At 55.1% G+C, this 20880-nt stretch overlaps 6 protein-coding genes across 6 annotated transcripts; 3 read left to right on the forward strand and 3 right to left on the reverse strand.

Annotated features, from left to right (window-relative positions):
* Window positions 1–660: 660 nt before the first annotated feature.
* On the forward strand, window positions 661–2296 carry CCMA1212_000831 (uncharacterized protein; the record flags this gene model as incomplete). Its single annotated transcript, XM_073698284.1, has 2 exons — window positions 661–1174; window positions 1320–2296. 2 exons carry the CDS (start codon window positions 661–663, stop codon window positions 2294–2296), a joined length of 1491 nt encoding a protein of 496 aa, XP_073563377.1.
* Window positions 2297–2956: 660 nt separating this feature from the next.
* Window positions 2957–5342, reverse strand: CCMA1212_000832 (uncharacterized protein; the record flags this gene model as incomplete). Its single annotated transcript, XM_073698285.1, has 4 exons — window positions 2957–3530; window positions 3595–4753; window positions 4803–5036; window positions 5120–5342. The coding sequence occupies 4 exons, from the start codon at window positions 5340–5342 to the stop codon at window positions 2957–2959; spliced, it is 2190 nt and encodes a 729-aa protein (XP_073563380.1).
* A 2734-nt stretch (window positions 5343–8076) lies between these two features.
* On the forward strand, window positions 8077–8619 carry CCMA1212_000833 (uncharacterized protein; the record flags this gene model as incomplete). Its single annotated transcript, XM_073698286.1, has 2 exons — window positions 8077–8081; window positions 8136–8619. The coding sequence occupies 2 exons, from the start codon at window positions 8077–8079 to the stop codon at window positions 8617–8619; spliced, it is 489 nt and encodes a 162-aa protein (XP_073563379.1).
* A 1058-nt stretch (window positions 8620–9677) lies between these two features.
* CCMA1212_000834 (ATP-dependent bile acid permease) lies at window positions 9678–14591 on the forward strand (the record flags this gene model as incomplete). Its single annotated transcript, XM_073698287.1, has 4 exons — window positions 9678–10034; window positions 10073–10759; window positions 10829–13969; window positions 14028–14591. 4 exons carry the CDS (start codon window positions 9678–9680, stop codon window positions 14589–14591), a joined length of 4749 nt encoding a protein of 1582 aa, XP_073563773.1.
* Window positions 14592–14992: 401 nt separating this feature from the next.
* Window positions 14993–17562, reverse strand: CCMA1212_000835 (uncharacterized protein; the record flags this gene model as incomplete). The annotated part of the gene is made up of 3 exons (XM_073698288.1): window positions 14993–15693; window positions 15750–17288; window positions 17346–17562. The coding sequence occupies 3 exons, from the start codon at window positions 17560–17562 to the stop codon at window positions 14993–14995; spliced, it is 2457 nt and encodes an 818-aa protein (XP_073563772.1).
* A 1057-nt stretch (window positions 17563–18619) lies between these two features.
* On the reverse strand, window positions 18620–20156 carry CCMA1212_000836 (Vacuolar protein sorting-associated protein atg6; the record flags this gene model as incomplete). The annotated part of the gene is made up of 2 exons (XM_073698289.1): window positions 18620–20007; window positions 20072–20156. The coding sequence occupies 2 exons, from the start codon at window positions 20154–20156 to the stop codon at window positions 18620–18622; spliced, it is 1473 nt and encodes a 490-aa protein (XP_073562889.1).
* Window positions 20157–20880: the final 724 nt, after the last annotated feature.

Consider the following 20880-nt stretch of genomic DNA (forward strand, 5'->3'; position numbering starts at 1 on the left):
CAGCTCTCAGCTTCCCAGAGCCGCGGTCCGTCTCGGCCTGTGACTGGCTGCGAGGTTGCATGAGCCGAGTCTCACGCATATGATCCATGGCGATGCATGCGCATATACATACGAGTACAAGCAACCTGTCAGCATTAAAATGAGAATACTAAGCATGCACCCCACGGCTGCTTTTATCTTGACTGACGATTGGCTCAGAGCGCATGTGGGATTGAGATTTTCCATGGCAGTCAGCGGGAGAGTTGCCTTGCAGTACATTGGCTATGGATATCTGACATGAGCGTGCGTGCGCTGCAGTTGCAAGAGATTCGAACTGGTGCACAACGAAAGTACTCCGTACGTATACGCCATCTGCATGCATGCGCATTTGGGCATCAGCACCCCGTTGGATGAGTCGGAATGAATGCCAGAGGAACTTCAAGTATGACCCTGTAGACGATGACAAGTATATGTCTTTCACGGTGTTATAGAAGTGAGATGTGTTGAAGTCGCAAAATGGGCTCTCAACCATCACATGAAGGTGCTGATGTGCTAGTGCGTAATAGACAGTACCTACCGACCGTAATCTACCTACCAGGTACTACCTAATTGTAACTGTCCGCTCTCACCATGACCATCCCGTCAACTTCACTGCATCACCATCAAAACCCACCGCATCTCATGGACCAACAACGCAAACGGCCTCCCAGCCCAGGCCTCATCCCCAACCCTCTCATCAAGAAACGAAACCTCGACTGGTCCCTCGACTCTCCAGCCTCCCATCTCCCTCCACCTCGCCCCATATCACCCCCTCCTCTCGCCAGCAAACCACCACCAGCTCCCCCCTCGACAACCGCCCAGATCGAGGCCGGAGCCGTCCAGATATCCGACCACCTGGCGCGCTTCTCGTCCTCCCTCTCGTCGCACCTGCGGCCGACATCGGCTGACGTCCCTCGGCTGTCCATCGCCCGCTACGCGCGCCTGTACGAGAGCTGCGCGGGCAGCCCCGGCGGTGCCCATTTCGTGGTGCATCAGCACGACCACCCCGTCGCCGGCACCCACTACGACCTCCGCCTCCAGATCAACGAGACCAGCAGCGTCAGCTGGGCCGTCATGTACGGCCTGCCCGGCGATGCCAACAGCAGCCGCCTGAGCCGCAATGCCACCGAGACTCGCATCCACTGTCTTTGGGCAAGTCTGCTGTCTTGTCTTTGATTCGCACCGCTGACATTACCACCGCTTGTCACTGTTCTACTAATCATATCACTTGCTTCATGGAGTATCACTCCAATGATATATGTACCGTCTACTGACCGCTGAACACACAATACGTATCCGAGAACAGAACCACCTCGTCGAAACGGCCTCTCCAGACACAGGCTCCCTCCTCATCTGGGACACAGGAACATACTCCGTCCTCCCGCGCCGCAGCAAACACGCCCCTCCAGACGACCCATCCTCACCGCCAGCAGCAGCGGCATCAGCAGCCTCCTCTCCTCACTCATCACCGCAGCAGCAGTCCCCTCCTCCTCCTCCGCAGGAGACGGCCCAATCTCTGCTCCACGCCGCCTTCCAGACGCGCAAGATCCGGCTGCGTCTCCACGGAGCAAAGCTCCCCGACCCGTACGTCATCAACCTGCGCCTGACCAGGTCGGAAGATGCCGCTGGGCGGTCTAGGGGCCTGAGGACGCGGGCTGTGGGGACGAGGAGGCGGCGAGGGAGGACTGCGCGGGTTCGGCCACGGGAGCCTGAGACCAGTAGCGATTCTTCTTCTTCTGATGATGATGATAGTGGTCAGAAGCATGATGATGGCCTTGATCTGATCGAGGGAGAGAATAAACAGGAGCTCTCTCGACATCAGGCCAATCAAGACGCACCCTCCGTAAGCGAGGAGCATCTCGTACAACAAGACGCACAAGTCCATCTCACAAACGCCTACCGCGGCGCATCCAACACCATCGGCAGCGTGTACCAGCGAAAATGGTACCTCTCGCTCGACCGACGCGCCTCCGGCTTCACTGAGAAGCGGCGTCACGGCGGCCGCAGCCTGTGGGAACCTCCTCCTCCTCCGCCTTCTTCTTCTCCTCCGCCGGCAGCAGCAGCAGCATCGTCGTCGTTGTCGCCACCGCCCACTACAGACGATGGCCATTTGTCGGGCCCAGAGCCGGGATCTTGCCGGCTCTCGTACCCGTTTTACGTCCGGGGGCCGCAGTTTGAGCGGAGCGTCGTCACGGGCCGGCTGGCGGAGGATATTCTGCGGGATGAGGGCGTGACTGGCTTTGTTCCCAGGAAGGGGTGGATGCCTGTGCTGAAATGAGTGTCTTTTGAAGAGGCGATGATTGTTTCTCTCCTAGGCCGTCTGAACTTTGCACTTTGCATCATCGGATACGAACAGTTTATCGTCGACATCGTAACATTTGACAGCATATGCTGCTACATCAAAGAGTAGCTGTCCCTCCCGTAAAGCCATGCGTCAAAATCAGGTCAGTCATTCAGACTTTGCTTCTCTAAATAAACTAGTACCTGGGTAATAAACTACCATACTGCTGCATTTTTTTGCCCTTACCGATTCTGCCTGCTCCCACTCAGTGACTGGGCAAACAGCCCATGTCCAGCAAGATACCGAGGGAATAAGAAACAAAGCAAAGAAAGCTGGCATCCTAGTTACAAACAATTGGATGCAACGTATCCTCATGCAGGCCCCATCTGCTGCCAAACAAGAAAACAAACTACGCCAAGCCGCAAAACGCCAGTCTATGCCAGTGACAGTCGGCACCCACCATCATCCCTCTATATAGTGGTTGACCACGTTCCTCGTCTTGTCGACGTCGAATGCCTAGCTCCACCGGAGGAGTGCGAGACTTCGCGTAGAAACACAATAACTCGCTCTAGAAGACACAAACGATAGGAAAGAAAAAGGGGAGGAAAAATGGGTCATCGAGACCAGAACGACGACCAGAAAGAAGAGTAAGGGACGTCACGAGTTAGAGATAAGAGTGGGAGCGATTCTTCTCTTCTTCGGCTCCTTGCCCTCGTCCTTCTCTGCTTCGTCGGCGTCTCTCTTCAAGCCCGCAGTGGCAGCAGTGGCAGCTCCAGGTTCGGCTCCGGGGACCACTTTGGGCGTCTCCGGAGGCGTGGTCAACGGCACGCCTGTGACCCTGCCGGAGCTGGCGGCCGTGATGGATGGCACACTCCCACTAATGAGCGGCGGGTTGCTCACGACACCAGAGGGCTGTGTGGCCACAGACGACGTCGAGTTCGACCTTGCCGGCGAGGATGGGCGCTGAGATGGACCTGCCGATGTGGACGGCGGGGAGGGCGCCGTGAAAGAGCTTGCCGAGCTGCGCGACTGATGCTGCGGCCCGCCGGCGAAGGGGGAAGGGGAGGCAAAGTTGGACGTGGGCGTCGAGGTGGATGCATTTTGGCTGGCCGAGACTGCCTTTGCACCAACCTCGCCCTTGTAAACCTCGCCGAGCTCGCCAGGGGCAAAGGTAAGCGTAGAGCAGAATCCGTCCGACGACGAGATAATGAGAGTGAGTCCATCAGTTGACCTATGCCGGTATCACGAGTTAGCCTGCATCATTTCACAAAAATCGAGCGACAGCATATACGCACCAAGCCAGATCGGTAAAGGTCGCGCAGTGCAAGTTGCTAACTATGCATATCGGAGTCTTCTGCTGTGTATCATAAAGCAGGACAGAATCCTGGGTGGCAACTGCGTACACCATCCGATACGGAAGGGCAAAGGCAGGCTTTGGGCCCGGCGTCGAGGCGTTATTTTCGGCTGCTGTCCCCTTTGAAGGAGCAGCCCCTTCGACGGCGGCGGCGGCAGCAGCACCAGCGTTATTCGAAGTGACTGTGGGCAGCGGGGGAGGCTCCATGACAGAGGGCGTGGTTGATGGCTTCGAAACCGGATCCGGGAGGGAAGGTATGCTGTCTTCTGCGGAAGAGGTGTCAATGGTGACATGTTTGGTCACCGGCGGAGACTGGCGGAGGGTGTAGAAGATAGGAGAGCACTTGACAACAACGGACGGCTTTTTATGGCCTGGCAGGTGAGCGATCGGAGGCTTGTTGATGCCACCTCGAGTGTAGATATACACCGTATTGATGGTTTCGTAGGTTGGCTTTGCGTCCTTGTCCGTCTGGTGCTGTGTCTGGTACTGCCCGGATGGCGTGAGCAGAAGGCTTCCGTCAGGAGTAAATGTGAGTCGTCGGAAGAAGGAGGTGAGGGTCTCATTCGCGTAGAGGCTTGCATTCTTCGCTCCTAGGGCCCAATTGGTGCTGAGCGAATGGTGAGGCTTCGGCGACGTCTCCATGGGCATGACGGCGGGAAGTGGCAGCGAAGGCGCTGGGGAGACCGAGCGGCGGGACGAGAACGAAGACCGACGGCTGTGGCTGAGTACGCTCGGCGGGTTCATGGGATGAGGGGCGGAAGTAGGAGTGCTCGGGGCTGAGGGGGCCGGTGATCCCACAGACGTAGCCGAGTCCACGGTGGACAGCTGGGCTCGGTGACCGAACTCGGGCGGCGCAGGGCTGCTCGAGGAAATTCGCCGAGGAGGGAGATCCGCCTTGATATGGCTCGCTAGCCGTGGCAGTTTGTCGTCCTGGCTTAGGGTATACTGGCCGTCCTTGGTCCTGAGAGAGTAGATGTGTACGGATCGATCGGACGACTGAGTTGCAATGTACTCGTTCAACGGGTCCCAAGTCACTCCCTGCACGTAGTGGCTGTGTTCGGCGATTTGCCTGACGAGGGTACCTGAGGGCATCGTGTTAGCTGCCGGCATGTGGCACGTAGCATGACAATACCTATTGCAAGGACACACCTGAGCTGGCGTTGTAGATTCGAGCTATGTTATCCATGCTGCCGATGATGAAGTAAACGGCATCTGGCGACCATGCCAAGTCGTATATCTCGGCTCCGCTAGAGCGACACATGTGCTTGGCTCTCCAAGACTCCTTGTCATCCAGACCTTCCGATCCAAAGTTGGTGGTCGGAATCTCGCTGGGAACCCATAGGATGACATTGCCGTCGTCGCCGGCCGAGGCAATCGTCTCTCCTTGAACGCGGCACCCATTGTTAGTTCTCCGACGCTGGAAACGGAAAGGGCAACAATTGTATGGATGGAGGGCGAATGCTTACCCTTGGGAGCCCATCGCACCACGTTGACCGCCTGGTTGTGCTTGGAGAGCGTCGACAGATACTCGACCTTGCGTTCGGGGCCGTCGGCTTCGACCCTCCAGACTCTCACGTGGTTGTCACCACCAGCCGTGGCCAGGCGGCCCTTGCCGTTTGGCTCAAAGTGGGCAGAGTAAATCGGGGCATTCTGATCATGCCAATTGATGATGAGCGGCGAGGCTTTCATCCTGAGTTGGTCGTGTTAGGGTGGCTGTCGGACAAGCTGCATGGAGGAGCTTCTGGAGCTGCGTTTGGAGGAGGTGCAAGACACGATGGTTGCGCAGCTGCGTCGTTGATGCGACGTGCTGAGGAAGGCTGGCTGGATGAGGGAACAAAGACGGTACTTGAAGACTCGGGCTGGCCGGCAGCTGGTCGCAAACGCGTGCAGAACGCTGGCGGCAGAGGCTCGTGGTTGTCGAAGAGTCAAAGGGCGGGAGATGGGAGTTGGAAAAAAGAGGCTGGCCCACGACAAAGAACCTTGGGAAAGCTTTCCATGCTGCTTGCCGTGGAAATATTATTGGCGCCGGCCCGGCTGAAATCGAGGGGCGGCAGCAGCGTGATCAGCGCACTGGGAGGCTCCACCAGCTGCCAGAGGCTACGAGGCCAGGCTAGAGCCCGGCTGGAGGCTACGGCGCGGGTGGTGACCTCCACTGTCCACCATCTCTGGGGGGGCTGGGCTGCACTCCAGCGCTGTTGCAGGTGCCGAGTCCAGTCTGGTTGCGGCGCCGTTTAGGGTGATTGGGTGAGCTGCCAAGGAACCGCCCTCCTGCAGCAGCAGCCTCATGATGCGACGACCGCGACGACCAGCCCTGGACACCGCCGGCAGTCGTACGAGCACAAACACGGACGCATTCGACAATATTCGCAATTGATTCATCAGTGGTGTCGGGGCACAAAAGACGAGTCGAGCTCGGCCATTGAGCGTCCCAAACGAGACGAATGTTTGCCCTACGCCTGCAAGTCAAAAAGAACATCCAAGAGCCAGTGTCAGATGCCCGCCCAAGTCTGCCGCTGTCTTTGCTCTGCTGATTGGCCCGCCCTCGTCACATACGGGATTTGATACCTGGATGTCGCATCTCACACAACGCAGAGTCTCGACGCCCTGCATCACGCCGCACCAGCTGCTTTGCAATCGCCCGGCCAAACAAGCCACGGAGCACACCTGGCTGGCCTGGCTGAGGCCTGCATCGAGACGGACCATTTGATGCGTTTTCAGTACATCATATTGACGGCTAGTGGTCGCGAGATCCTGTTGCCGCGCCCTACAACTTGATTGGCATGGAGTTGGACAGGCAACACGCTCCAATTTCTCAAAGCATCTCTTTGTTGCTGCCACTGTGAAGCACCTACCGCACTGATGATCTTCCATTTCTCATGGCTGACTGACTGCATGGTTCTGCCCTGCCCCCCCGCTCGCCCTCCTCTTTCTCTTATCCCGCTTTCCTTTCTTATCCCTCAGACAGGGCGTTCAGGTGTTGGCATTCTCTTGCGAACTCGTTGCATAGCTCTTATCGAACGGACCTAGACAACTCGCTACAGAAACCAAGCATACCCATGTAGCGAGAAACGCACATACGATATACGAGGTTCTGACATGGAATCAGCATCTCAGGTAGAAGCACCCTTGCAAAAAACGGCCCGCTTCAGATATTCACAAGAACTAGCAGAACGCGGAATCGACGATGGAGAGGATCAAGGTCGCTTTTGGCCTTCCCTACCTTATGCTCCTGGGCGAGACAAAGATCAGCGAAGCAGACATATACTCAACTAACAATCTCTTCCCCAGGCGTTCCTCCATCGTCCGCTAACACTGGCATTCTACGGAGTAAATTTAAGCGAGATCTATCAATCGGCTCCAGGATGGTCCAGTTCGTCCGGTGACGGCCCCAGAAACCGGCGCGGTGTCCTTATGATTTGCCCGCAGACGAGACCAAGATGAATCCTTCGACAAGATAGTCGTCAGACTAAGGCTGAAGGGCGGCATGGCAGGGAGCCAATCACCAAGGGGCCAATCATCTGTAGCCAGCGCCTCGTGCTCCCAGAAAGCGGGAGAATCAACTGCCTGGTCTGTTACGAAGATGCTCCGGCTCTATGCCGTGTGTCAGGTGGCCAGAATATTACAACAGGCTTCCGTCATATTCGCCTACTCCCTGAATAAAGTGCATATAGCAGCCACGATGTCTAGTGACGCGGTGCTACCCTCGGACTGGACTGCTCAGACAGCGAGCTCCCATCCGATAGCTCAGCACCGCAGCTGCTGCTGCTCAATGCGATGCAACAGTGCAGGATGGCATGAACACTTGGCGATTGAGATACGCGACTTCACTCCGATGCGATCAGCCTGCTGGGCGTTCACCCAACACCAAAGCGTGCGCCGTGTGAGTCACTCCACGGCCTGACGGATTAGGCAGCCCTCCGAAAGGTCATTCGCATGCGGGTTATATTAAACGTCGGTGGCTAGAACGTGCCGCTGGAAGCGTATGTTGTGCTGTTATCTCTAATGCCGTCTTCCTTCTTTTATTCTTGGGTATGGCCCGACGACGGTATTGAAGAAACACCGACCATCACTTGCGCATCGGCTGGAAAAGCTAAGAATTGCTTCGCAAGAATCTTTCGTGTGCTCGTGATGGACGTGGTCGCTTTATTGTACATGCGCCTAGCCTTTGTTTGACAGAGGCCATGTCTTGACCACCGATATACGAGGGTACCGCACCCAGAAGTTCTTCAAGCCCACCGCATGACTGTTTGGTGAATCGCGGGACACATAAGCTAACGGCTTTGGTATGTGCCTGTATGGAAGCTGTGCGGGCCTATGCGATTTGGCCGCAGCAAAAGCATGTGCTTTATTATCGCAGCCAATAGGTATGTAGGTATGTATGTATGTATGTATGTACGTATGCACAATGATAAACCGTTGGACAATGAAGTAAGTCGATCAAAGGATACACTTCCTATTTTGCATATGAGTGTTTCGCATTAGTCGAGCAGAGGCCGCGGAGAGAGCGGTGAGATTTGACCTGAATGTTGGCTGTCATGGCACGGATACGACGGTGAATCTGCGCTTTGAATCTCTTCTGTCTCGGGAGTCGAAAGATAACAATGAAACAAAGACGATGTATCTGCCACATGGGCCCGAACGTGTTGAAGATGATGTGTCACGAGAGGATGAACTACGTCGTTTCTTCAGGACGTGGATAGGAGAGGACAGCGCGGCGAGCAGCTACACGATGCTCTTCCCAAAGCGCTGGAAGCAGCGTTCTGGAGCCAATTGGTCGTTACTCTATGCGAGCGTAGTTCCATTCCGAATGCCCATGGCGGCGGCATCGAGCCAATCAGCGGCAGGCCTGATGGCGTTGCTCAAGGCCCTTTTGATGAGGCCTGGCATCAGCCAGCATCTGGAGATTCTCGGTTCGCGATATGCTGCCGTCTTGCATGTCTGGTGGCCTATTGCCGGCCCGGAATAGGGGGAAGTTTGGTCTTCTTGATGTTCATGCTGATGCCTTGGCCAGCGATCAGGCACCAGAATGATGGATAAATAGTGATGCCTTGATACCTAGTGCGAGGTGGTTTGCATCAATTTCTTGCTGCCTCGTTGCCTTCGTACGGAGAATAAGGGTGTCTAGGTAGTACTCCTACTTAGGCAGTAATATAGGAGAATGCCTAGGTACCTACTGAGAGGAATCAATGGTGGCAGCCTGAGGCATACGCAACCGCTACCTCAACCTCAGAGCTGCTTTCGGCAATCACAGGTATTACATCTTGGTGCTCCTCCTCCGTGCTTCTTCCAAGGCACGGTCGAACGACTCCCAACTGAGCCTATCAAAAGTGCAGCTATTTCCTGTCCAGACAAGCGCCTGGACCCTTGCCCAAGCTCCTTCTGGCTCGCCGCAACCAAAGAGCATAATAGCGTACTATCCTGATCGAACCAACGGCGGGCTGCCCCAGGCTCCGACACACACACGAGTACCTACAGACATCCACACCTCCCAGCCAGATGCTCCGTACTAGGGGAGCGGAACCACGGAGAACGGCTGCCTCTGCTGCTTCCCACGCGCCTGAGATGCGCTATCCGGCCGGGGTATCCCAGGAGATGCAGCGGCCTGCGAGCTTGGAGGATTCGACGTTGCATCTGCTAGCCTGCGGGTGCTGTGGATATCGCAGCTTGGGAGTCGGCATGGCGCTCCTGCGATAAAACCGCTTTGGCCTCTCGTGACGCGAACCGACTGGATGCTGATAACTACGACGCATCTTCGCCTGTGGTTCATTTTTTTTTATCTGGATTCATATTTTCATTCCTTATAGCCGTCGCCGTTCTGCTTCCTTCCTGTTCATCGCTTTGCGTCTTCTGCTTGGCTGTGGGCAGAGAGCGCTCTGCTCCGTTGCTGCGCAATCCATCCCGCGTGCTCATTGATGCTCCCACTGACGTCCGTGAATTACTACTACTGCTATCGGCTTCAGTAAATCGCACCAGCTCCGTCGCCTTGAGCTCCAGCCGGTGCGCCGGCGAGCGTTTCTCGCCGTGATGCCTCACCAGCTTGTCCTCGGCGCTATTGCCAAACAGGGCGACCCCTTGGGCTCTTTGGTGCTGCCAACCTCCATTGCCGGTGCGGCCGTTGTTGGACTTCTGACTCTGCCTGCTGTCTTTGCTCTTCTTCACCAGGTTCGCAATCGAACGCCCAAGGACAACTTCTACCAAGATATTGACGGCACGAGTACGCCCGAGGCTGTTGCTTCGTTTTCGAACAAATGGCCCAAAATTGCCATTCTTGTCTCTTCTTTGACGACTTTCGGCCCGTCCCTGGCCCTCTCCATCTTGTCTACCCTTCATTCCGATCAAGACGACCTCTTTATTCCCAACTGGCTGGCAACTGCTGCTCTGGTAAGTCCAACCCTTCCCGCAAACACCAATCAGCGCAGTTGATGCGCAAAGTGGCTAACAGCTCTTCAAAGGGTGCCATTGTTATCCAGGCCGTGTGTATCTTTGCTCACCGGGCCCCTGTCAAAGCCCATGATCTCGGCATTTGGGCATTTGTCTCGACATTTATCAGCATCTTGATCATCCTCCTTCACTCGCTCCACGCTGTGCAGCTTGGTGTTACAAAGGATGATCCCATCCTCGTCCTTCGACTGGTCAGCTTGGCGGTCGCAGTCCCATTGCTGTTTGCAAACATCTCAATCCCGCGTCGACCTGTCGTCTACTGCAAAGACAGACCGGTAGATGCGCAATTCACAACATCTGTCCTCAGCCGATTCACTTGGTCTTGGGGAAAGCCCCTGGTAGCGCTGGCGTCAAAGAAGGGTGATCTGGACGAAAAGGACATTCCAGGACCGGATCACAACTTCAGAGCCCGTGACTTGGTCGAGGCATGGAACAACTTCAAATTCGAGGGCCCGCTTCTGAGGAAACTTCTTCGGGCTTATTTACCTCTCTTTGTACTCCAATGGGTTGTCACCATCGCTCGCTCGTTTGTCGGGCTAGGGCCGTTTTGGGCGATGCTGCGTGTGATTGAGCTCCTCGAACGAAGCTCTGGCTCAGGCGAACGTCCAATGGGTCAAATATTGGCATACATCATTTCCCTTGCCGTTTTCTCTCTCTTTTCGCAGGTACGGGCAAACCACCGCTCCTTGCTAAGTCATGGAAAAAACACAAGCTGACTTATACTTACCGGACAGTGGCTGCAAGGATGGGTCAACTGGTTCGCAATGTACAAGACATCAATCCCTCTCCGAGGCCAGCTTTCGGCCCTGGTCTTTGAGAAGTCTTTGAAACGCAAAAATGTCAAAATCGCAGAGAAAGAAACCCCAAAGCCGGACGGAGATGCCGCCGAAAGCGCCAACGACGCGAAGAAGCCCGAGGAAGAAGATACCGTTCTCAAGTCTCGCCAGGCCATTGTGAACCTCGTTGGTGTTGACGTTCGCCACGTCTCCAACCTCGCGTCCTACCAGTTTTTCATCATCAGCAGTTTGGCAAATCTTTTTGTATACTGTGGTTTCCTTCTTAGCTTGATCGGTTTCTTGCCCTTCGCTGCCGGTATCCTGGCCTGGGCTCTCGTCATGCCGGTCAACACATACGCCACCAAGTTTTACATGAAGTACCAGGCCAAGCTCATGAAGAACCGTGATGCCAAGCTGGCCATTGTCAACGAGGCGCTCTTGGGTATTCGCCAAATCAAGTTTTCCGCTTTGGAGGATCAGTGGGAGAAACGTATCCAGGAAGCCAGAGAGCAAGAGCTGACGACCTTGAAGAAGACCTTCATGGCTGACTCTGTGCTGTTTGCTTGCTGGGTGATTAGCCCGATTTTCCTTGCGGCTGCCTCGCTGGCCGTCTACGCTCTGTTGCACGGCAATCTGTCCGCGTCGGTTGCCTTCGTCAGTATTAGCATCTTCAAGAGCCTGGAAGCCACCCTTTCAGCTCTCCCCGAACTTCTTACGGCTTCTGTCGATACACTTGTTTCAATCCGGCGAATTGACAAATACCTTAGCGGTCCTGAGATGAAGAAAGTTGTGTCAGATGGCCCGGACGTTGCTTTCGACAATGCCACCATCTCTTGGCCTGTTGATGTCGAAACTCCCGACGAAGAGCGCTTCATTCTCAAGAACATCAATCTGTCATTTCCCGCAGGCGAGCTTTCTGTGATATCTGGCAAAACAGGAACGGGAAAGAGTCTGTTGCTTTCCGCTGTTCTTGGCGAAGTCGATCTTCTTGAAGGCGCCATTTACACACCCCCTACCGTACCGGCGCTTGATCGAAACGACCACAAAGCTCATCCAGGAAACTGGATTCTTCCTGGCTCCGTTGCGTATGTGGCCCAGACACCTTGGCTTGAGAGTGCTTCATTCCGAGACAATATCTTGTTCGGCCTCCCCTATATCGAAGCTCGATACCAAAAGGTTATCGAAACCTGCGCGCTGAAGAAGGACCTTGAGATGTTGGCCGATGGCGACAAGACTGAACTTGGCGCCAATGGAATCAACCTTAGCGGCGGTCAGAAATGGAGAGTTACCTTGGCCCGAGCCATCTACTCACGCGCCGAGATCCTCGTCATGGACGACATCTTCAGCGCTGTTGACGCTCATGTTGGTCGACACATTTTCGAAAAGTGCATCAGCGGCGACATCTGCGAAGGGCGCACCCGAATCCTGGTCACGCATCATGTCGCACTGGTTGAATCGAAGGCCAAGTACTTGGTTGAACTTGGCGAAGGCACTGTCCTGCACGCTGGCCTGACATCGGAGCTTGCCGAGGACGGCACCCTGGAAAGGATCAAGACCAACGAACAAACGCAAGAGGAAATTCAGCAGGAAGAAGCAGCCGCTGAGGCTTCAACGGTCGTCAACTCCGAAGAGGCGTCCGTTGCTGGTGCTGATGGAGAATCAAGCGGAAGCACCGCCGAAGGAGAACCAGCCAAAGACAAGGCCGCCAAAGACTTTGTCGAGAAAGAAACTCGCGACAAGGGAAAGGTCAAGAGCCGGATCTATTTGACCTATCTCCGGCACAGCGGCGGTTGGCTCTTCTGGATCGTTCTCGCCCTTCTATTCTCCAGCTTTGAGGCAGGGAATCTGGCTCGTAATTGGTGGGTTAAGATCTGGACAGAAGGAAGTGAAGAGCAAGCTGGCGGCGTGCATGCGTTTGAAGCAGAGCAGAAGCATGGCTTCGCATATAGCTTGTCCTTCCAACATGGCCCTTTCCATGTTGCTTCCGGCCTGCTGAACACCGAGTCGAAGGAGCACAACTTGTCCTACTACTTGTTGATCTATGTCGCTCTCTCGGGCGCCAGCGCATTCGTCGGGACGCTGCGCTTCATCTGGTCCTTCATCATGAGCATCAGGGCTAGCAGGACCCTGTTCAACCTGATTCTCTTCACTGTCCTACGGACTCCGCTGCGTTGGCTCGACACGGTTCCCGTCGGTCGCATTTTGAACCGTCTCACGGCCGATTTCGACATCATCGACAACCGCATCAACATGGACTTCGGGCTCTTGCTTTGGCGTGGCCTGGGCCTCGTCGGTGTCTGCATCGCTGCTAGTCTCGTTTCACCTTATATCCTCCCCATGGCTTTCGTTTTGGTCTTCTTCGCCGTCGCTGTTGCTAAACAGTACATGGCTGGCGCCAGACCGATGAAGCGGCTCGAAAGCACCTCCAAGTCACCCGTCTTTGAGCAGTTTAACGCGACATTATCAGGCGTAGCGACGCTCCGAGCCTATCAGAAGACCCAAGTATATGTGGAACGCATGCACGGCCATCTCGATGCCTGGGATTCCGTGAGTATATATGGCAGCCTGTTCAATAGGTGGATGAGCTTCCGCATGGCTTTGATCGGTACTGCATTCAGCTCCATCGTTGGCGTCGTTGTTGCCTTGTCGCCTTATATCGACGCCTCCATGGCTGGCTTCACATTGGCGTTTGCTGTGGACCTTTCCGGAAACATTCTGATGACTCTTTGGAGCTACACGAGCCTGGAACTTGACATGAATGCTACAGAGCGTGTCATTGAATACGCAGACCTCAAGACGGAGCCACTGGATGGCGAGAACCCCCCCGCGGCCTGGCCCACGTCAGGAGATATCGAGGTCAAGGACCTTGTCGTTGGCTATGCTGAAGAGCTCCCGGCCGTCCTGAAGGGTGTGTCATTCAATGTGAGGAACAACGAGCGAGTCGGTGTTATTGGCCGTACCGGCGCTGGAAAGTCATCCCTGACTCTGGCTCTCTTCCGTTTCCTGGAGGCTCGTTCTGGTACCATCTTGATTGACGGCGTGGATATTTCCAAGATTGACCTCCACAGCCTACGGTCACGCTTGGCCATCATTCCCCAGGTAAGTAACAAAGATGATGTTTTACTATGCCGACTGCTAACGTGTGAAATTCTCATAGGACCCCGTACTATTTTCTGGAACTATCAGGAGCAACCTCGACCCCTTCAACGAGCGCACTGACGAGGAGCTCCGCGAGTCGCTCCACCGCGTCCACCTGGTCGACTCGCAACCGGCAACACCCGCCAACGAGCCATCCTCTGCCGCCGTCTCAACCGCCTCCCCGGCCAACGTCAACATCTTCCGCGACCTCTCGAGCGGCATTGCCGAGTCTGGAGGCAACCTGTCCCAAGGCCAGCGTCAGCTCCTCTGCATGGCTCGGGCCATTGTATCCCGACCCAAGATCATGGTGCTCGACGAGGCCACCTCGGCCGTGGACATGGCCACCGATACGCTTATCCAGCGCAGCATCCGCGAGGAGTTTACGGACAGCACGCTCATCGTGATTGCGCATCGTCTCAGCACGATTGCCGACTTTGACCGCATTCTCGTTCTCAGCGAGGGTGTCGTGGCGGAGTTTGGAACGCCGAAGGAGCTGTGGGAGAAGGAAGGGGGTGTGTTTAGGGATATGTGCGAGAGCAGTGGTGAGAGGGATAAGCTGCGTGAGACGATTTTGGGTAAATAAATGTGTGGGCTTTAGGGGTTGGTAACGAAAAGTTAAGACGGAACGGGGCATAAAAGAGGTGAAATTTTCATGTATAGTTTGTTTTTTACATTTGCTGGAATAGCTTCTTCTTACGTATTCTGGTATACGATGCAGTCAGACTCAGCAGATTAATTGCTGCAAACATACTAGGTAGACTACCTGAATGATTCTTTGAATGGTCATGATCTCGTGTGTCATCATTGGTAATAAGTCTAAAGTATCTGATCAGTCTGGATAACATTCTTGCATAAAGTCATAAGATCCCCGACCCCATGTTAGAAAAGGGGGAAGAGGTTGCCATTTTCCCTCCAAGTGCTCGAATGTGACAAACGTGTGAACAATCTGAATAACTTCAATCCTTGTATTCGTCATCACTCCCGTCAATTAGCTGCTCCGTCATCGCTATCCCCATCATAGTCGACATCATCCGAGCCTGCGGGCACCACCGACTTGATGTAGTCCTTGAAGCCCTTGCTCATCTTGACCACGGCGCGAATGTGCTTCTCTCCGATGGTAACGGTCTGCAGCCCCTCTTCATTGGAGTCACTCTCGGCCAGCGCCAGCGCCGTTTGCATGGCATTGCGAATCTCTCTTCCGTTCCACTTGAGGGCGCGGACCTCCTGGCTCGACCAAACAAACTCGCGAGCCGCCATGGCGACGCGGATCTTGCCGCGGGAGTCGCGGTCCAGGCGGTCAAAGTTGTGAGTCCAGATGCGCTCGCGCTCCTCGTCGCCGAGATTCTTGTAATGCAGCGCAACGTGGATGCGGCTGAGGAAGGCAGTGTCAAAGGAGCGCACGCGGTTGGTGGTGAGGAAAAGGACGCCGCGGTAGTACTCCAGCGCGCGGAGGAAGACGGAGACGAGGCCGTTGCGCGAGATGTTCTTCGCACGGCGGCGCTCGAGATAGACATCGGCCTCGTCAAGCAGCACCAGGGCTCCGTAGCGCTGGCCCAGCTCCAGGAAATAGTTGAGGTTGGACTCGACGCGGAATGCGTCGATGCTCAGATCGCCGCTCGTGAGGGCAATGAGCGGTCGATTGGTCAGCTCGGCAATGCACTCGGCGGTGCACGTCTTGCCAACACCTACGTCCACTGTTAGCTCTGTCTTCTGCACTTTCTCAGTGATTGTGATATCGCACCTGGAGCCCCGTGCAGCAGGAAAATGCGGCCCTCGCCCTTGTTGCGGATAAAGTCGTTGCCCCAGGGAGCGACCTGACCGTCGACCCCGGTGGTATATTGGCCGATGAGGGCTCTCACAGTCATTTTGATGTCGTCGTCCAGGACGAGGTACTTGAAGGCCTCTTTGTCGGGCTTGACCGGGCTGAGATTAGCAACGTGGAGGTTCCCCCAACGACGCGTGCCGAGGATGAATCCCGGGATCGTCTTGCTGAGAACGTGAAAGAAGAGGTCGTTGCTGGGAGGCGCGTCGCAGAGGGGATCAAGATCCTCAAACCCGACGTACGGACCATCGTCCTCCATGACCCGACCTTCATCACAAACAGTGCAACCGCATCTAGGGAGGTTCTGAGGAAGGAAGTCTTTGTTCGGAACGCCTTGAGTCACACGGCGGCGACCAGGAGGAGGATATCGCCTGCCCTCCCCATCAGGAGCTGAGTCGTAGAACTTGTCGAACCCAGAAGCATCGCAAATCACACGACCGTTCATAAAGCCAGTTGGGCCACCAGGAAGTCTGCTGCCAGAGCCTGAGTTGACAAGAAGACCATCGTACTCCATATACGTTGGTCGCTTCAGAAGCTCCCAATATAGCCTGCCTTCCTCGACGAGCTTCTCACGCATCGTGCGATTACCCTGAGCAGCAACGTCTTCCTTCCAAAACTTTGCAGGAATGACTGACAAAGAGCTTATAGCTTGCTCACCCGGCCATGGCGTGACAACATAGCTCTCCATGAATCGACCAACCTTGACGCCGTTGGACTCCAGCAGCCAGCAGCTGATTCGATAATTGTCGAGGTTACCGTGGGAACGATTCCCAACACCGACACTGCTGATGACGAATGCCGTCCAAATGTCGTGTTTCTTAGTGTAAATGACCTCGCCGGGCTTAAGAAGCAGCCAGAAATGCTCAAATGTGGCTGCAGGCGTCTCGAGCTGGTGACGCTCCTCTTCCTTGCTGATCTCGTCCTGGAGGCTCCCTTCGAGGAATTTGAGAAGGACATCGATGTGCTGGTTTGTCGTCTCGATATATTCAGCACTGTGCCCAACAGGCTGGTTTTCGCGGTACTCGGACAGCTCCTGGCGGTGATGATACAGCACGCGATAAGGTGCGCTGATCTGGACAGACTTGCCGCCGAGGTTGAGGTTTGGGTAGTAACGGACGACGGCTCGAAGGGCATTGATGAGGTACTCCGAGTAGATGACCATCAAGGGAGTCTCGGCTTGAGGAGTTCCCGGCGGGTCATAGTACTGCTCTTCCTCGGTATAATAACCCTCACTTCGATAATCGAGGTCATCAAAGGCAGACGTAATGGGGCGCTCCATCTGAGGCCGTCCTCGACGAGGGTGAACCATGCGCCTGCCATCATCAGGCCTACCGTCAACGCAGACAGTAGTGACGATCTCAAAAATGGGCTTCTTGACAAGTTCGCCCCCCTCATCGGCTTCATCGTCCTTGATCTCATAGGAAGTCACATTCTCAAATGGCTTGGAGCTTTGTTGGCCTGCCAGTCAAGCGATCAGCAGTGGATTCATCCCGGTGGAAAGAGGTTGCAACTTACGCCCAAGAAAGCGTCTAGTGCGGGAAACATGATTGAGGGTGTATAGGACGTCAGGCACCTCGCCGTCGACAGCATACTTGGGTCCTCGCGAATTGGGCAGCATGCTGCGCGGTCCCAGCTCCTCAAAACCTTCGCTCATGCTGTCCTCGCGGGAGTCATAATCTCGGCTCGGGTGTGCACGAACTTCGTACTCCCGAACGATGCGAGGGCCGGCCATGATGTCTACACGGTAGTTCACAAAAAAAAGGAGTAGAAAAGACGAGCGTGAAGAAGTAAAGCAAGGTACGGGGTCGATGGGCGAATATGGGGTACACAAGAGGAAGTGGAACGGATCAAAGAGAGTGTTTTGCTTGATAGCAGCAGACAGACAGACAGACGCCTTTATAGTCACTAAGACTCTCAACTCATCGACTGAGATGTTGGCCACTGAGGCAGGAAGTGTATGTGATGCGTTACACATTGGCTTGCTCCAAGGCAGCAGCCTGGTCGCAGCCAATCCAGGCTAGTGAGGCTGTCTGCCTGACGCTCAGCCCGCAGGAAGCAACCGATGCCATGCGATCATCAATCAGGTTTGAGCTTATGCACGACAATCGCCGGACCATCACATCAGGCCTGCAGTGCGGGTGAAAGCCGGCTGGGAGCGAATGCAACGGAGGGGAAGCCTGAAAGAGGCTGAGAACCGCACCGCTCGTTGGTCCAAACCCGCGCTCTGTTGCCACTTCTCATGCAGCTGCCTGGGGGCTGAAGGATCATCTCACAAACATCCTGAGGGGATGGAACTCCGTCGGGCCACCTAAGTCGTTAATTTGAAGTGGCGAGTTGGCGGCAGAGACAAGTTGTGCGGCGTGAAATTGCTGTACAAGGAAGATCTACTCGCCGCCGTGACTGTGAAATCAGGATATCTTCCTCCCGTATTACTGATCGTTGGTAAAGAATTGCCGTCTTTCCCTAATCAACGAGGGGTCCGGCTCAATGTTCATGTTCCATTCATTCTTCTTTTCGCCCTGTTGTATCTGGCATATGCCTGTTGGGCTGTCGTGAATCGCTTCGCAGAGCTGACAGTGCCTAGCTCTGGAGATTAGCGTGGCAAACGGACTTTCAGTGAATGTAAGACGGCATATACAAGACAAATAAATAGGGGATACAAGAAGGAGTAAGTCAGGTCACATACCCGAGATATCCCGATGCAAGAATGCTGGTAAAGTGGGAGTGAATAGCTTTCCCGCAACACATGGAGCTGATGCCACGGAGCCCTTTTTTCTCGTCTCACTGCTCTAGGCACCGTTTCTCGCATTCGAAGTCACATTGCTGGCGTGGGCAAGCAAGAACTTGCAGCATGTAAGTGTGAGTTTGCATGCTTTGGTCCATCCATCGTCTTGTGCAATACCGAGCTTGATGCTTGTTTCCCCTATCTTGTCTCCCTCAATCTTGTACGGAAGGGTCAAGGGGACGCCCGTCGATTCTGTTTGCTGTTGGACAAAGACACCTAGCTGGCGGACTAGCTCGAGAAAAGCGACCATGGCAGTGTCGAACTTGCGGTGCATAAATGTGAGTCCAAGCGGCATGTCTCCTGAGCTGTACAACTCGAGAACATGCTTCTTTGGAGGTGCGTGCATCGGTCTCCCGCCAAGCCTGCTGGACGCCGGGTTGGAGACTTCGTACCGGATGATCTTGGAGGTGCTTCCCAGGGGCACAGGATCATAGCCTTGAAACTTGTAACCGAGCTTATCGGCAACCGTCACCAGCAGGAGCAGCGCATGGCCCCAAGCGGCATTGACTTCTGGCCAATCCACGGGCTTATTGGAGAGCCTGCCGAGGCGCAGGCCGTTGATGGTAGCAAAGCTTCCGTCGTGGCTAATGCAAAACGTGTCGTTGTAGACATTGGACCGTTGTAGCTTCTCCAGCAGCTGCGAGTCATTGTTATACTTTGCGTTGACGCTGTCGCGCTCGGCCTGGAACTCTGCCATTTTGGCGGCAAAGGCGTTTCTCTCCCTCCAGAAATTCTCCTCCTCTTTGTCCAGCTGGCGTGACTCTTCCTCCAATGCCCAAACTTCGTCATCCAGAACATCCTTCTCGGCTTCCAGCTTCTTCAACTCTTCCATTGCAGCGGTTTTGTCCTTCTCTGCCTTTTTCAGAGCTTCTTTCCAGGCTTTGATGTCCTCTTCACTCGGCTGGTTGCTCTGTACGTCTTTAAGATGCTGAACATAGGCGTCCCTTTCCTTGGATGCGGCATCGAGCTTCTTCTGAAGGCCTTCCACCAGCAGTTCGGTACAATCCACACAGACCGGGTGATCGATGTCGGACCTGGCGGATAAGATCTCGAACAGCCGGTTGATCTTGTCTATGTCGTGCCCCATGTCTGCCTGGGGCTCGTCTTCGGGGGCGCCATTGGTGCTAGAGGCTCGCCGGCGAGGAGGGATCATTGCTCGTTCCTTTTGCTGCTGCTGATCCGGCAGAGGATGCCCAACCTGCGACTCCGTGAGGTAGATGAACGACATGGTGTTATCGCGGGGCTGGCCGCCACGGTACCGCTTGAATGTCGGCGCGCCAGCATTCTGGGAGACTTTGTCGTAGAGAGACTTTCGCGATTGCTCCTGTGCTTGGAGTGCTGACGGTTGCGCGCTCGAGGGCTTGATCGCTGCTTGCGGCGATGACGTTGCTGCTGTACGACGATGTGATGAGCAACTGCGTGTACCTTTCGCGATAGCAGGATAAGCAATACATACAGACGAGAAGATCATATGCGGCCGGGTTGAGGTCGTCGAGAGAGCTGTCGAGTTTCAACGGTTGGCGGCACTTTTGGCAGTGCATCTTGAAGGCAGGGGAGATGGAGGAGGGGGTTCGGTTGAAGGCTGAAGAGTCCTTTGCATGCCCTGGCTGTCGATCGGATGAAATAGATGGATGACGGGAGACAAGATTGAAGCGAATGAGGCCTTGCAGTGTAGTGAGTGCGCTGAGTGCAACTGTGGGCTCTGTTAGAATCCGATCGTGAGTTGAGGTGGGAGTTTGGTAGAAGTTGAGTACGAAGCAAGTGGCATGGAGGTGCAGTGAATGGCTGTATCTTGTGACGCCATGAAGGAGCATGCCAACATGAAGCCCCACTCGACACTTTTGGCTTCCACCTGTCGGCAAGCCCACAGAGCTCCAGATAGGCAGCTCTGCCCTGTGAGCATGGATCGTTAGTGGACTGACAGCGCTGTATTTCCAGCTTATCAGCGCTAGACTGCCCTGGCAGTGGAGGTGCAGCCACTTAACGCGCAGCCGCGAGCCGGCCGGAAGATCGCGACGCGAAGCTCCTTCGCGGTACTTGCACAAGTTCCCTCAATCCCTGTCGCACCCCGTTGCTCCCGCAACCAATCTTTTCTATCCAAGCTTCAACTTGTCGCATTTTCGCCCAATTTCGAAGCTACAGGCCTGCCGGGTGGTCGGCAGTCTGCAGTGCTGAGAGCCAGCCTAGCCTCAGTGTTCTTTTCAATATCAATTGGCATTATTCCTCTTTTCTCTCTGTAGCTGCTATACCAGCGTCAACACCCTT

The sequence above is a fragment of the Trichoderma ghanense genome (genome assembly GCF_004382785.1).
Source record: "Trichoderma ghanense strain CCMA-1212 chromosome Unknown scaffold_0, whole genome shotgun sequence".
NCBI classification, from domain to species: Eukaryota; Fungi; Ascomycota; class Sordariomycetes; order Hypocreales; family Hypocreaceae; genus Trichoderma; species Trichoderma ghanense.